The sequence below is a fragment of the Acomys minous genome, assembly GCF_964271855.1.
Source record: "Acomys minous genome assembly, chromosome: 18".
NCBI classification, from domain to species: Eukaryota; Metazoa; Chordata; class Mammalia; order Rodentia; family Muridae; genus Acomys; species Acomys minous.
Window position 1 is genome coordinate 52,644,675 of NC_140501.1, and position 14,797 is coordinate 52,659,471.

Below are 14,797 nucleotides of genomic sequence, written 5' to 3' on the forward strand. Positions count from 1 at the left end.
TATAAAGCTGGTACCCAAGAAGATACTTGATACCCTATGAGTATATACAGGGGGAGGAGGTCCCCCTCAGTCACAGTCATAGGGGAAGGGAGTAAGGGGAAAATGGGAAGGAGGGAGGAATGGGAGGATACAAGGGATGGGATAACAATTGAGATGCATTATGAATAAATTAATAAACTATATTTTAAAAAAGCTGGTACCCAAAAGGGGTAAAGATGATAGACTGACTCCAGGAGGAGGAAGCAGAAACACAAACCAGAAGTGGATACTTAGTGGTGCAGCTTCCTAGTCAAACAGCACCTAATCCGAGGATTAAGAGTGGAGAGTGGGATATTACTTTCTCACATACTCTGGTGCCTCACCTTTGACCATGCCCCCTGGAGGGGGAGACCTGGTGGCACTCAGAGGAAGGACAGCAGGTTACCAAGAAGAGACTTGATACCCTATGATCATATAGAGGGGGAGGTAATCCCCTCAGGAACAGTCATAGGGGAGGGGAATAAGGGGAAAATGGGAGGGAGGGAAGAATGGGAGGATACAAGGGATGGGATAACCATTGAGATGTAACAAGAATAAATTAATAAAGGAGAAAAAAACAATTAAGAAAAAGATAGGACACTGGGATAAAATAAAATTGATTATGTCAATGTCCCGCTCCCCCTACCCCCCCAAAAAGATTTAAAAATCCGTGTTTGATGAAGCTATAGATCCAGCCCTGATGAGTCAGCATTCAGAAATGGAAATAAACTAAAATGCATTTTAAAGTTGGGCCCTGAGAGTTCTACAAACTATAGAAAGATCCTTCTTTGATTTGATGAAGTGTATTGATCCACCACCAATAGCCAGCGTCACATGTCTGTGTTTTTTTTTTTTTTTAAATCAAAGCAGTAGCTTTTCATGTCACTGTCACAAAGGGGTTTTGGGAGATGTATGATGGAACTGGAGTGACAGCAACAGTTCAAAGGTGAGCCCAGAAGCCAGCAACACTAACAGCCCTGAGGTTCCTGGGGAAACTGGACATCCAAAAGTGCATGGCATAAATTTGAAAAGGAATATACACCCTGGAATCTTAAGCCAAAATGTCTGAAACTGATCTAAGTCCTTACCAATATGTAGGGGGACTGTGAAGGAATAAATGAAAAGAAAGTATCACAGAGGCATAGTTAATGTGTCATCAACACTGGAGAGACAGAGGCACGGGAGACAAATAAAATAGATTTAAGATCGCCTTTTACTACGACAAACAGCGTTTTCAAAGCGTGAGAAGATCTGATGGATTATTCAATAAATCTGTGGAGACAGATCTCAAACCATTTCAAAATTAATACAGTTATGTGTCATCTACCAAAATATGAACAAAAAACTTCCAGATAGAATATGCACAATGCTTTAAAAGAAATAGGCTATCTGACTCACACTGGGGAAGTGTCTCTAAATATCCCCGGAGGACATGTTCCATGAAGAAACAGATTAAAATATTTGGCTGCATAACTGTGTTCTATGTCTACATGATTGAAAAAAACAAGCCCCATAAAATGCAAATAAAAATGGTCGCTGAGTATAAGGGTTATATAAATATATCTTCATTCTCCTATTAAACCTGTTTTTGTCTTTCAGCTGGCTGGTAGCCATGGTTATTCTACAGAATCTGGGTGCCACCCTAGGAAGCAGGGGGCAAGAGTCAAAACAAAGTCCCATTTATTTGCCAAAGGGAGAGGCCTCAGCCCTGTCTACTATGAAGAGAAGGGAAGGAGATGGTGGGAAAAGGCCGGTGCTCACTTGTTCCGAGCTCCAGCCTCAGCGCAGATGGAACAGCCATTAAAATTGTCCAAAGACAAGAGAGGGCAGGGGAAGTTTCTCAAACTCTCTCTCATTCCCAGTGTGTGGGGAAGGCGGTCTATCGCTGAGGCCATGCAGCTGAACAGGGACAGAAAGCGAGCCTTGGGTAGCACATGTGTGCAAGGAACCCGTAGGCTTCTCTTTACTGAGGCCAGAATGAAGAAAACATTACTGAGAATTTGACTTGGGAGGTTATCAAAGGTGGGTGAGGGGGCTCTTGGGACAGAGTGACCCCTGTCCAATGGTAATAGAGCAAGTGGACCCTAGCCAGGGGCCAGTGGTGAGGACACGGTATGGCTGGGTCACTAGGTGAGCAGCGGTCTGTGGGTGTATAGCCTGAGGTTCCTCGGGTGTGAGAGTTAGAGACTAGATAAATGAGGGCCAAGCACTGGGATAACTAACCAATCTCTCCTTACAGGACACACACACACACACACACACACACACACACACACACACACACACTAAACAAAAAACAACAATCTAATAGGACAAATAAATTTAGAGCCATAGTCTGTATATTGACACATCCTGTAATGGGTTCCATAAAGGCTTGCTCCCTAGATACCACACTAGGGACCTCCAAGAGGTGCGGATCTAAAGATGGTCCTAACATCACTGAGGGTGAGCTCCAAAGGAGCTAGGGGATTCCTGTTCTCTCATTTCCTGGTTGATTTGCTGCTTCCTAGAGTGCAGTACATGTTCTGCCACACAGCCCATCATGGTGTTCTGTCTTTATCTGAAGCCCAAAGCAATGAGGCCGCTAGACCTTGGACTGCAACCCACTGACCCATGCACCAAATAAACCCTTTTTTCCCTTTATAAGTTAATCGCCTCAGACATTCTATTATAGTGATGTAGAGCTGGCTAACACAATCTCTTATTTCCTGTCTCCGACAACCCTGGAGTTCCACAAGAATCTGGTGTAGCAAGTATATTTGAGGAAATTTCTGGAAGGCCAAGTGCTCTGCTCTGAGGGCTCATGTCCTCCCAACTGTGTATGTTGACATCTCAACCTTCAGTGGAATGGGATCAGGAGGTAAGGGCATTGGTATGGGATGAAAAAAAAAAGGCCCCCAAAGCTCCATTCTTCTACCGTGACAGCTAGAACAATGTATGAGCCAGAACATAGGGCCTCACTACAAACCCATTGTGCTGGTGCCTTGATCTTGGACCTACCAGCTTCGGAGCTGTGGTTAATAGGTTTCTGTTGTTTAGAAATGACCGGGTGTACAATGGCAGCATAGTGAACCAAGGCACTGAGTCAGGTGAAGGATACAGGGCAGGTAGGATTATAGAGAAATGATCAGATCTGAGGGAGCTAATTTGGGATGCTATTAAGTGTGAGTCTCTCTCTCTCTCTCTCTCTCTCTCTCTCTCTCTCTCTCTCTCTCTCTCTCTCTCTCTCTCTCTCTCTCTGTGTGTGTGTGTGTGTGTGTGTATGTGTGTGTGTGTGTGTGTGTGTGTATGTGTTGCTGTGGACATCTGAAAGATCAATTGTTTCTTTGGAAAATAACGCAGCTTCATCTTCTCAGCCCATCTGAGTTCTGCAGAAGGCAGACAAGCCAGTATTTATGAGTGATTATCGCCTTTTGTGGATGAAAGACAAAAAAGAAGCAGAAAAATGCCCTCAAAGCACAGACAAGCAATTTCGTCAAAGGAAAAAAAAATGACTAATACCAATGTGGAAGGAAATGTTCAAATGGTGGAGAAATATGCTATTGAAAATGGAAGGCTGCTATGCAAGTGCCAGACTGGCAAGCTAAAGGGTAGGGTGGGGAGATGTCCTCTTCCCCACCTTGAAGCTCTGAGGTAAGGCAGTATGTCCCTTATGTGGTACCTTTAGAGTCAGGCTTCCTCAGCCTACAGAGTCAGCTGTTGTTCAAAGCCCTGCAGGAGCCAAGGCCAATAGCTTCCAAGGCGCAGTACATCCTTCTGAATAAGACTGTATATCTTCAAGACAAACCAGTCTTGTCTTGTGGAGGGAGCCGAAGTTAATTTAAAGCCAACTGAGGATATATTATTGGTGATGATGTGACATGTTGTCTTGTAAATTAGAGCTCAGAAGGTGCTGACCGAAGAATAACCCCAGAGATGCACAGAACCCCGATGCCCACCGCCCCCCCCTTTTTTCCGGGAAAGAACACGTGATACAGATCTTACCTAGCAGATGATAGCTCAGCCTGTCCAACACAAAGGTCTCCCAATTGGTCTATCAACAACCTTAAGCTCATCAAGTTTTTGAGACGTTGAAATATGAACTTGTCATCTCTGTGCCCTGGTCGCCATTGGATTTAAAACAACTGGTAAAATGGCTCTCAGACCTTGCCTCATCTGGCACCTCTCTGCAGCTTCACCTAACACCAATTAACTCTAGCTACGATGACCATCTGGAAAATCCCTGTGACATCAGGTTATCCCTGCTGCATTCTTTGTGCATTCTGCTCCCCGCCCCTTTTTTTTTAAATGAGACAAGGTGTCATGTAGCCAAGGCTGGCCTTTGAACTCACTATATAGTGGGTAATGATCTCGAACTGCTGAACCTCCTGCCTCTACCACAGAGTGCTGTGATTCCAGGTGTGCACAACTATGCTTGGTTTACTCAGTGCCAGGGATGGAACCCAGGGCTTCATGCATGCTGGGTAAGCACTCTGTGGATGCAGCCGCACACCCAGATCCCCCATTCACTTGTAACTGCGAATGATCAACCAGTTATAGAGACTTTGGCTCAAAGGTTAGGTCATTCTGTGAGAGAATTTCAACTCTTACTACCTAGGACCACCTTAGTCCACTTTTAAAAGTACCATCTAGACCCACTTTCTAGCATTTTATACAGTTTGGGGTTGTTTGTGCATCTGCCTCACTCTGGGAACTGGAAAGCTGAAGGAAGGGAAAAAAAGGACCTTGACTTTTGTGCAAAGGCCAGTAGATGTCAACAACTCCCCCGTGCCTGTATGTATTCACTCCTCCTGTACCGAGACACCGGTCTGCTTCTCTTTCCAGTGGACTCAGGCAGGTCTTGCTTTGATGGAGAAAAAGAGAGCAGTGATGTTGGGCCAGAGGTGGATGCAGGTCATTCCACAGAGGCCTAGCAGCTAATGCTCTATTGTAGAGACAACAGTCCTGCTATGAGAAAATCGATTTCGAGCATTGGAGGAGGAGAGGCCACCATGAAGGCCAGCCAGTTCTGATCACTAGCCAAGCAGAGTTCTGACTTATGTTCACAGACTCACATGCAGGTAAAAATGGATGCTGCCTTTTGCCCCTGTTTGGCGGTAGTTTGTGATGTAGCAGGAGCATCTGAAATATTGGTCCTTTATCTTAAACCCTATTCACTATTAGATTGCCTTCACATTGCTGTCTCTAAGACTTTAACCCTTTCTGAAGTAATCAGGGGCCGGCTTCCGAGTTACCTGCTGGGAAGTAATGATTGACACCAGCTATCTGGGCACTTATGGAGGAACCAGTCATTACAGGACATTTGAAAGCCATTCCACGCATCAGGGCTTTCTCCTTGCTGTATTTTCACTCATCTCTGTCTGAAGCTTTGCCACGTATTTAACTGTTCCGACTTCCAGGGATTGGGCTGTCATTATCTTCAGTGGTTCTCTAGCCACCTAAAGCATAACAGGTAGTCTATGAAATTTTATTGAATAAACAAGTCATTTTCTCTGCTCCCATCTGGAAAGCATCTCTCCAGCTCTCCCTTCACCTGAGCCTCCCAGCCTAGAACGCATTCTCCCTCGCTGCCAGTCCATGCCTCCCATCTTCTGGGAAGCACAATTCTCTAGTGTCCTCTGCCCTTATAAGTCAAATTCCAACCTAATTTATTGCCTCTGTTGGCGCAGAAGTCCAATGGTGTAGGTCCAACAGTAACACCAGGCATTGTATCAAAAAAGGGTACCATACGCAGAATTCAGACACGTAACCATATGTTTGACGAATGTTGTCTTCTTCACTTCTTGTTTTCCCCTGCTTTCTCTCTCTTATACCCTCGCCATGGCAATGCCCATACCCCCATGGCAACAGCCATATGTCAACACATCCATAATGATTTGTAGCTCATATAAATTCTGATAGATCAGTGATTGCCATTTGCTGTGAACTAGGCACTACAGGGAAGCCTGGTTTGTCTGCTCTCCTCTGTTGTATGAAAAGCAGAGCTGAGGTCTAGATGTCGGGCCTCAGGAAGTAGTAGGCAATAGACGAAGGGTCAAGTACCAAAGATGACGTCATGCAGCTGCTGGCGTGTCCCTAGGGGACAGTCTCCACTCTTCTTTCTTTCCTCAGTTGAAGGCTGACGCTTTCCTAGTCTCTCCACTCATCCCTGCCATCAACACTCACAGTTACAAGCTGTCTCTGCACCATCGGAATGTCTGATGGCAGTCTCCAGTGTGACCTCCCTCAGCTCAGTGGCTTCTGGGTTCCAACCAAAGATTTGACTTGCAAAAGGGACACAGGACAAGCAAGATGTAGTTAGAGTCTCACCTCAGACACACTGCTTAATCCAGCATGCACCCCAGGCTTAGTGGGGAGAAACTTGAAAGAAAGGGGCATGCCATAGCAATGGCAGAGTGACAGAGCCTCCTTCTGGTCTCCAGTGGGGGCTTTTGAAAGACAGGGTCTTTTGTAGCTCAGGATGTTCTCCAACTCACTGTGGTTTGAGTATTGTATAGTGGAGGGTGACCTTGAACTCTTGGTCTTCCTGCTACCTCCTGTCAAGTGCTGAGATTACAGGTGTGAGCCATCACGCCTCAGTGGTGAGGAACTTTTACTGGTAAAATGGAATCTGCTCATTTGATTTTCCTTAGACAGCCTCCATTTGGGTGCTTTAGTTCCCAGCTTGGGACACCCCCTTCTTTCCAGCCTCTTTTATTTCTAATCTTTTCACTCTTGAGTCGCCTACTGCAGATTTTATGCCTTTTCTCTTGGGGGGATTGATAACATAATGGCATATTTATTTTTCTGTTCATGTCTTGTGTGAAAAAAGCACTTACAGCTGCTAATGAAAACAAATAACATGCCACTGATTGTCTTAACCTGCTCCATCAGCGAAGCTTCCGCAGTGAATATAACTGCTCTATTCCCCAGCACAAGGTACTAATACTGTTTGAGCATCAGTCTTTCAGGCCCATGTCAACTACTCACTTTGTCTCTAACTAGCTTGCCAGGCCCTGGAAAGCAAAGGCTCACTGTGCACATCTTTCCATTCTCTCTGCTTTGGTGTCTAGGATTTATCACCTGTCCAAATCTCCTGAGAGAAATACCTTCAAATTCCTTTGGTGTTCAGAGGAAATTGCTAACGACACATTGGTGAGTTTAGGGGTCCTCTGCCCCACTAAGCAGGCTTCTGACACACTGTTAATTGTAGGTTTTCAGTTTCCCTCTTGGCTTTGTGTCTGTCTGTCTGTCTGTCCGTCTGTAAAATCACAAGCTCCTCTGTTATACTATCTTTACCCCAGCATTATCAACTCCTTGAGAGTGCAGAGCCCAGGAGAAGACTCTACCAAGTGTCGGGTATCCACCTGCCCTTCAGGACACCATGGACTGGATAATCACACCCCATTTCTTTCAGAGCCCCAGTCACCATCACCTGAGGTGCCAGGTACCCATCATCTCTGACTCTTTCCACCACCTGCTCTGTGTAGGCCCTGATCTGACCCTGACCATCCCATCCTCCCAGTTGCTCACCCCTTACCCTGCTCTCTAGAACTCCCATCCACCTGTCCTCAGCCACACACCCCCACAACCCTCAGCCGCTTAGCGTTGGGAGGGCACCAAGTAGTCACCTTCCCTGTTCTGTTTCATATTCATGACCATAAATTCCAAGTAGTCCCTTGGAACACTGTAGTGACTAAATTTTCATAATATACAGACTCTCATTCCTAAGATGGCTCATATCTTTGTTTTGTTTCTCAATGCACACGTATCTTATTCCTTCCCCCCTCTCAGCCTCTTAGCCCCCTGGAGACATTGAAGTATTCCAAAGAGAGCTCTAATGCTCTCCTTCACTCCTTCTTGGTATGGCACTCACATGCCATGTCTTCTCTGTCATTTTCCTCCACTTGGACATACCTCTCTGCTCTTTCCTATGCCACAGGATTCTATTTCATCTCCAGAAGTTCCTGACCACACCTGAAATCTCAGCTCTTGACAGGTGGTGGCAGGCAGACCAAGAAAGAGTTCAAGGTCACTCCACTCCACTCAAACCACAGTGAGTTGGAGAAGAGCCTGGGCTATGAGAAACCCTGACTTTCAAAAGTCTCCACTGGAAACCAGGAGAAGGCTCTGCCACTCCGCCATTGCTATGACATGAACTGTTCCTGCTCTATTTCCTCTTTCTCATCAGAATATAAACATCATGGCCCATCTTCCAGTTTTGAGAATTGCCTCTGGATCTCTCAAGCAGCACACTTTCCCAGCCCCCCTCAGCAAGACTCTTCCTAAGAGTTGTCTATTGTTCCTCATCCCACTTCATCTTGCATTCTTCCTCAAAGATGCACAGTTGGGCTTTTGTGCCCAGCATTCCACAGACACTACCAGCCTCATCTGATCACTGTCCATCACTAAGGACCACCTTGTCACCAAAGCCACTGCTGGTGTCCAGTCCTCTTCTTGCTGTACTTGGGAACTGTGTGTGACACAACTGACTATTCTTGTTTTTGTTCTTTGTTTTGTTCTGTATTAACTTTTTTTTCCCCTCCTGCCTCAGGGACACCATAATCTCCTAATTTTACTCCTACCTCCTGAGTCACATTCCTCCTCTCTTGTGTTGTCTGATTTTCTCCCTGCCTGACACCTCTGAGGCTTGGCTCTTCTCTGTCTTCTCTCTGGATGCCTTCTCTCTGGCTGACCTCTCTGTGTCTCTCGCTGTACACATTGGTGCATCACCCTTAGCCCATGCCCCCTCAAAGCTCCAAGTTCACACATCTTCTGCCCACGTGGCAGCCACTCGGATGTCCGTAGACATTCGCAGCAAAGGGGAAAAACAGCACTCCGGTGCCCCACTTTCTCCAGCCCCTCCCAGCCATCTCATTCTCTATTTTTTTTTTCAGTCTCTGTCAAGTATGTCACCAATTACCCAGTTATTCAGGTTCTGAAGCTAGAAATTATCCTTGATTTCTCTTCCCTACGTCCTAAGTTATCAGGTCTGCCTTCGAAAGAAGGGCTCCCCGTTTCCCCTCTTGCTTGTCATAGGCCATTCCCCCACTGAGCTCCCACAAGAATCATTACAAAATCTAAAGAGCCACTCAATTGCTAAAACTCCTCCAGTGGCTTTCAATACCAAGTATGCAAATTTTACTCAGACCAAAAAGACCTCACATGACGTGACCTCATCTGCCCTCAGCCTCCTTTTGCCTCTGCCTCTCGCCCTTGCTTAAGCAGGCCAGGCTCTCTCACCTCTGCATCCACTGTTCCCCTCTGCCAACCTGTTCTTCCCTCAGGGTTCTACAAGCTTAGTTCAGCCAGGGCTTTGCTCGAATACCCCTTACACTGCACAGAACTTCCCAGACCACCAGTTCTGTGGCCTTAATGCTATCTCTCCTCTCTGCTGATTTTTTTTCAATAGCTGTTATTAATCCTCAAACTTTTAAAAGGGCGCGTATTGGCACATGCTTACTTCATGGGGGAGATTTTTCTGCCTTGTTCATTCTTAGTGGCTAAGACAAGGGTTCAGCAAGCACTTGTGGGGCGGGCGAGGAGAGGCAGCTATAGTGGTGTACCTTCCAGGAGGCAGAGAAAGGAGGATTGTGGGAAGGAAAGTAAGCAGAGAGGGTAAAGAGTGTTGGTTGCTTCTGAAAACTCAAAGCTCCAACATCCTTCCAGGAAGAGAGTTTGGAGCAGGGACAGGCAGGCACAAAGAATGCCATGGTGGGTCAGCATCCCCAGCAGCTCTGTTCCATAGAAATTCTGCACCAGTAGACAGCATCTGTCTGCCTACTGTCTCCAAATGTAGCTACTGGTCACAGCTGGTCACTGAGCACTTGAAAAGTGGTTAGTGGGACCGAGAGATGGAACTTGGGTATAATTGAAGTTTAATTCACATTTAAACATCTGCATGTGGCGAGTGGCTAATATCGTTAGAACTTGATGACAGTTGTTGGAAAGTCTGGCCAGCATCTGGGGCCCAGTCGGCACTCAAGAACTAGACCTAGTATTCTGACACAGAGTTGCAAAGTGTGGTGCTGTAATTGATACTGGGCTCAAAGGAACTTTAGAGAGACTGTGTGATTACCGTTTTCGATGATTTTATGTTTGTTAGAGTTAGCGGCAACCAGCATGCAAGTCACTATTTTAGTTTATAAACCAAAAATAGCAAAGCAGTGCTTGAGTGTCATATCGCAGGCCTCTCAGAGACCAGGACTGTTCCCAGTGGCTTGGCTTGTTGATACTTACAACGAGCTAATTAATTTTGACAACAGCTAATTCTGCATCTGTAAGAAATTGGATTTGCGGCATTACTGTGCTGTTTTCAAGCCGTCACGCACAACTTCCAGGATAATTTTGGATAGGAGTGGTGGCTGTTTTCAAACTGTACACTACCACAGTGACAGAGTATTTGCTTACTGGGATTGTTAATGGTGGATTCTTTAAGGTTTTTATCTGGTTTGGAGAGAAATAACTATTCCTGTTGTGAGCGATTTGAACACATTCTCTTCCATATCGAATTCAACAAACGAAATGAGCACAGACAGAGCCAAAGCCAACACTATAACACAAGGGAGTGAGCCGGCTAACCCTATCCTATACTGTCCCACCTTTGCCCAGAATAATAATAGTGGGTATTGTCAAACCAAAAGGACTTTCTTCGCCACCCACAGCAGAACACAAACAGCAGTCTGCTCACTCTTAAGGGAGTGAGTGGATCTAAATTAAACAGGCTTAAAGGAATCAGGAAACGACATTCTCCTTAAAGAGACCAATTAATCTGTAACAGCCAGCAACCTTCCTTACTGCAGCTGACAAAGAAGTGCCCTAGGACCCAACGCAAAGGAAACTGGGATAGAAAGAGGGGAAGCTCTACTTTCCACCAGGGAGTCCTTCCTGTGCGCTTTGAATTGCAGACCCCTCTTCCACCCCAGACGGAGGAACTCCCAGTGAAGATTCCCCACTCCATAAATGTTAAGCTGTGTTGCTGAGAACACTCACCAATGGGCATCACTAGGAAGAAGGGCAGCCAGCAAAGGACAAAGCAACCCACCACGATGCCTAGCGTCTTGGCGGCTTTCTTCTCCCGGGAAAACTTGAGCAGCCGAACGGAGAAGTGAGTCTTATTCTTGGCACTGCTCACCCCGCTGCCTTCTGCTGGGACGTTTTTCCGGTGGATGCGGAGCGTCACTTGCTCCGAGTCTGACTTGTCGGTCTTGAGGCCTGACTTGAGGCCTCGGCTTTCCCTCTTGGCTACTACATAGACTCGGCAGTACATAACCAGGATGATGGTCAGTGGCACATAGAAAGAGCCCAGCGCAGAGAACAGCACGTAACCCGGCTCCTCGTTGATCTGGCAGACGGTCTCATCCTCAGGAGGCGGCTGCCTCCAGCCGAACAAGGGTCCGATGGAGATGACCAAGGAAAGCGCCCAGACACAGAGCAGAGCCCTGACGCCCCTCCTCTGGGTGACAATGGTGGGGTAGCGCAGCGGGTAGCTCACACCAATGTATCGGTCGATGGAGATGATGCAGAGGCCCATGATGGACGCTGTGCAGCATAGGACGTCCACTGCTGCCCAGATGTTGCAGAAGACCCTGCCAAAGGCCCAGTAGCCTAGTATCTCAAAGATGGCAGAGAAGGGCAGCACGGTGGAAGTTAGGAGGAGGTCTGCTACAGCCAGGTTGACGATGTAGTAGTGAGTCACCGAGTGCAGATGCCGATGACAGGCCACTGAAAGGATCACTAAGATGTTCCCCAGCACCCCAAAAATGATGAGGCCCCCCAAGATCACCCCAAGCAGAATGGCCTTAGAAATGTTCACTGGTGCTGGCGGGTGGGTGCAGTTGGAGCCTTCGGAAGCATTTTCAGAGAGAAGCACCATGGTCTCAGGGAGTGGGGTGGCCAAGGTCCGGCTTTGCATGGCCACCCTTTGGTGGGGGGTGCGGAAGCAGGAGTGAGGAAGCCAAGTCAAAAAATCTCAGCTTGGCAGAATCCTGCCAGCTGGGTTGGGCTGGGGGAGGGAGTGAGCACACCTGTTGGAAACCACCCTGGGCAGCCCTGGGAACCCTCGGAGGGCTTCACTAAGGCACAGGGCATTGAAGGTGACATGGCCAGGGGCGTTCTGGGCTTCTGAGGGCACCTTCCCTACCGGAGCTTGCAGCGAGGTTCAAAGGGGCATGCTGGGAAAACAAACAGAAATTACAAAAATTTGCTCTTCTGTGCGGTCTGATCCATCCTGCGCATCCATATGTAAATTCGAAATTCGCAAGTCTATGGTCAGTCTTGGCTGAAATGGTAGCTAAGTGTGGCTCAGCTGTGGAAGCTCATGGCAGGGACCCTGGATATCTGGGCGCCGCAGCTGGCTGGCAGTTGCTCTCAGCTTGGCCACCCAACTATGGGTTCCTGCTAGGTCCAGCCTCTAGGCGTTCAGACGAGGTGACATGGGTCAGAAATATTTGCTGAGACCGAAGTGGCCCCCGGAGCTTCGTTTATCCGAATCCAACTGAAAAGAAAAAGCGCAAAGAAAAAGGCGGATCGGATCGTGAGCCAGGCGTCTTAGACAGCCAGGCCCTGCTGAGCTCGCCCAATAACCAGACTCCTACTGGGAGCCCGCCGCTCTGCAGTCCGAGAGTGGCTTTGTGCGGGCCCTGACGTAGGCAACACGGGACAAGGGAGGGGACCTCGTGCTCTGTCCCCTTCGCAGTCCTCCCTAGTCCCCTGGGAAGCTACCTTTTCGTGCTTCACCTCGCCTTGGCTAAGTTCAACATCCAAAGCAAAACCAAGCAAAATATGAAAACAGCCTCTCCTCCTCAAATAATGACACCCAAACCCCAAGCCGCAGTAGCTGGAAGCTGCATTTCCAGAGACAGGATGGAGAAAACAACGCCCCCCCCCCAAAAAAAAACCCCTCCCCTTTCCTGCACCACCACACTAGCTCCACATGCTCCACTGAGGCAGCGGGTTGTAGCGCGGGGGCAAGCCGGTGGAATCTGAAAAATCCACCCGGTCGCCTTTGAACAGGTTGCACCACAGTCACCTGGAGAGGGCGGCCTGAGAGAGCGAACCTCAGAGAGCACGGAACCGCAGGGCCACGCGCACGCTCACTCCCGCGGAATTGGCGCTCGCTCGTGGGAGCAGAGCGCGCGTGTCTATCAGCCAAGCCACCCTCCAGAAAGAGCCAGGTTCCCAGCATAGCTGATCCCTAGGGCTAAACAGGGCGCTGGTGGATTCAGGCAGGATCTCCAAGGGGTGCCCGCCCTGGGGATTCTAGCCTTGAGCCACACCCGGGCTTCTGGGGACCTGGGTGGGAGCGCGCCACTCCTCAGACCAGGCTTTGCCTAAGGGACTTTAATTAAAAAAAAAAAATCAAGCCGCGTGCCAGCAGTCGGGATGCTTGGGATTTTCTGGGTTAGAGATCATGATCTACCTAAATAATACTATTTCTACAACTGCAAAAGTACCAGGAGTTGTGGGACAGGGGTACGGGATCTGAGCCTGTGCATACTTTGTCGTTTGGGTTGAGCCCCAAGGCAGGAAGAAGGTTCTTCCTGTGAAGATGACAAGTTCAAGCCCTCACAGGTGTTACCCAAACCACGCCACCACTGCGGAAACAGCTTTCTCCCACCTGGGGGTCTAGATAGGGATTAAAATGACACTTGTTAACTAGAAGGTAACTTGTTAACTAGAAGGTGATCCCCATGGCAAATCAGGGAAACATGTTTGCGGTGCTGCTATCAAAGCCGATCCCAAAGCAGGAGAGGCAGGGCTAAGTGGAGGTCCAAGGCACCGGGCCCACTCCCCACCCGGCCCCGAGTGATGTCGGCACTGGCCACCGCAGCGCTACTCACCTGCTGCGCGGTTGCGGAGGCCCCTGCGCCAGGAGAAGCGGACCCACGGTCGTTGCAGCCTTAGTTCCTTCTCTGCAGGGAGGAGAGGGGGCAGTTTCTAAAGACCGAGTCTTGGTCCTTCGCACCCGCTGACTCACCCCACCACTGCGGAGCAACTTAAACTCCGGGCTCGCTTCTGCTTCTCCTGGATCTTTAAAAATAACGACTGAAAACAGAGAGAGAGGGGGGAAAAAAGACAAATACAGCGAGCCAATAACTCCAAGATCATCGGTTTGATATTCAGTTCCTGGACACCAGAAAAGAGAGGCTAGGAACTTTGCGGCTCGGATTGACGTAGCACAGGCGGTAGCCCGGCCAGTACCGTAATCTCCAGCTGTTACCGTATTCCTCTGCAGCAACTCGCACAATCTCGTAAAACTCGAGGTTGCCATCCATCTCCCTGCCTGGAAAGCGTGTTCATCTCGCCCCTCTCCCTCCCTTTGTCCGTCTTCTGGCTCTCCTCCGTCTCTTCCCCTTCCCCCTTTCTCCCCTCCCTCCCTCCCTCCACTCTCGATCCCTCCCTCGCTTTCCTTCCCTTCCCTAGGTCTCCACCTGTCAATAGGCTAACATGCATTTAAAAACAAACAAACAAACAAACAAACAGACTCCCTTCCAAGTCTTTACTGAATAGATAATGTGTTCTCAGAAAACTTCCAAAAGTTACTTTGAGATATTTAGTTCAACTCCTGGCCCAGGTTTGTTTAAGTCTGTGTGTGTGTGTGTGTGTGTGTGTGTGTGTGTGTGTGTGTGTGTGTGTCTGGTGGTGGCAAATGTGCAAGAGGTGCCTGGCATTGTTTACAGATGTTTAAGAAGTACACAAAACCGGATAAGATTCCTTAGATTTGATTGCAGTAGTTCCAGGGAAAAAACAACTTTTAAAATATGATCCACTTTTTTGTTTGGTTACAGAGTTTTAAATT

At 48.1% G+C, this 14,797-nt stretch overlaps 1 protein-coding gene across 10 annotated transcripts in view; it reads right to left on the minus strand.

Annotated features, from left to right (window-relative positions):
• Positions 1-14,307, minus strand: part of ADRA1A (adrenoceptor alpha 1A) — a 98,019-nt gene extending 83,712 nt beyond the window's left edge. For 3 of the 10 annotated variants that reach the window (XM_084767164.1, XM_084767162.1, XM_084767165.1), the window contains exons 1-2: positions 13,839-14,305; positions 10,990-12,493 (exon numbers count right to left, since the gene is read on the minus strand). In XM_084767164.1, the coding sequence (XP_084623290.1) occupies positions 10,990-11,911 (922 nt within the window). In that variant the 5' untranslated portion in view covers positions 11,912-12,493; positions 13,839-14,305. Of the gene's footprint in view, positions 1-10,989; positions 12,494-13,838 lie in introns of all 10 variants that reach the window. The other 7 variants (XM_084767160.1, XM_084767167.1, XM_084767163.1 and 4 more) reach the window with 4 other exon arrangements.
• Between the last annotated feature and the right edge of the window lie 490 nt (positions 14,308-14,797).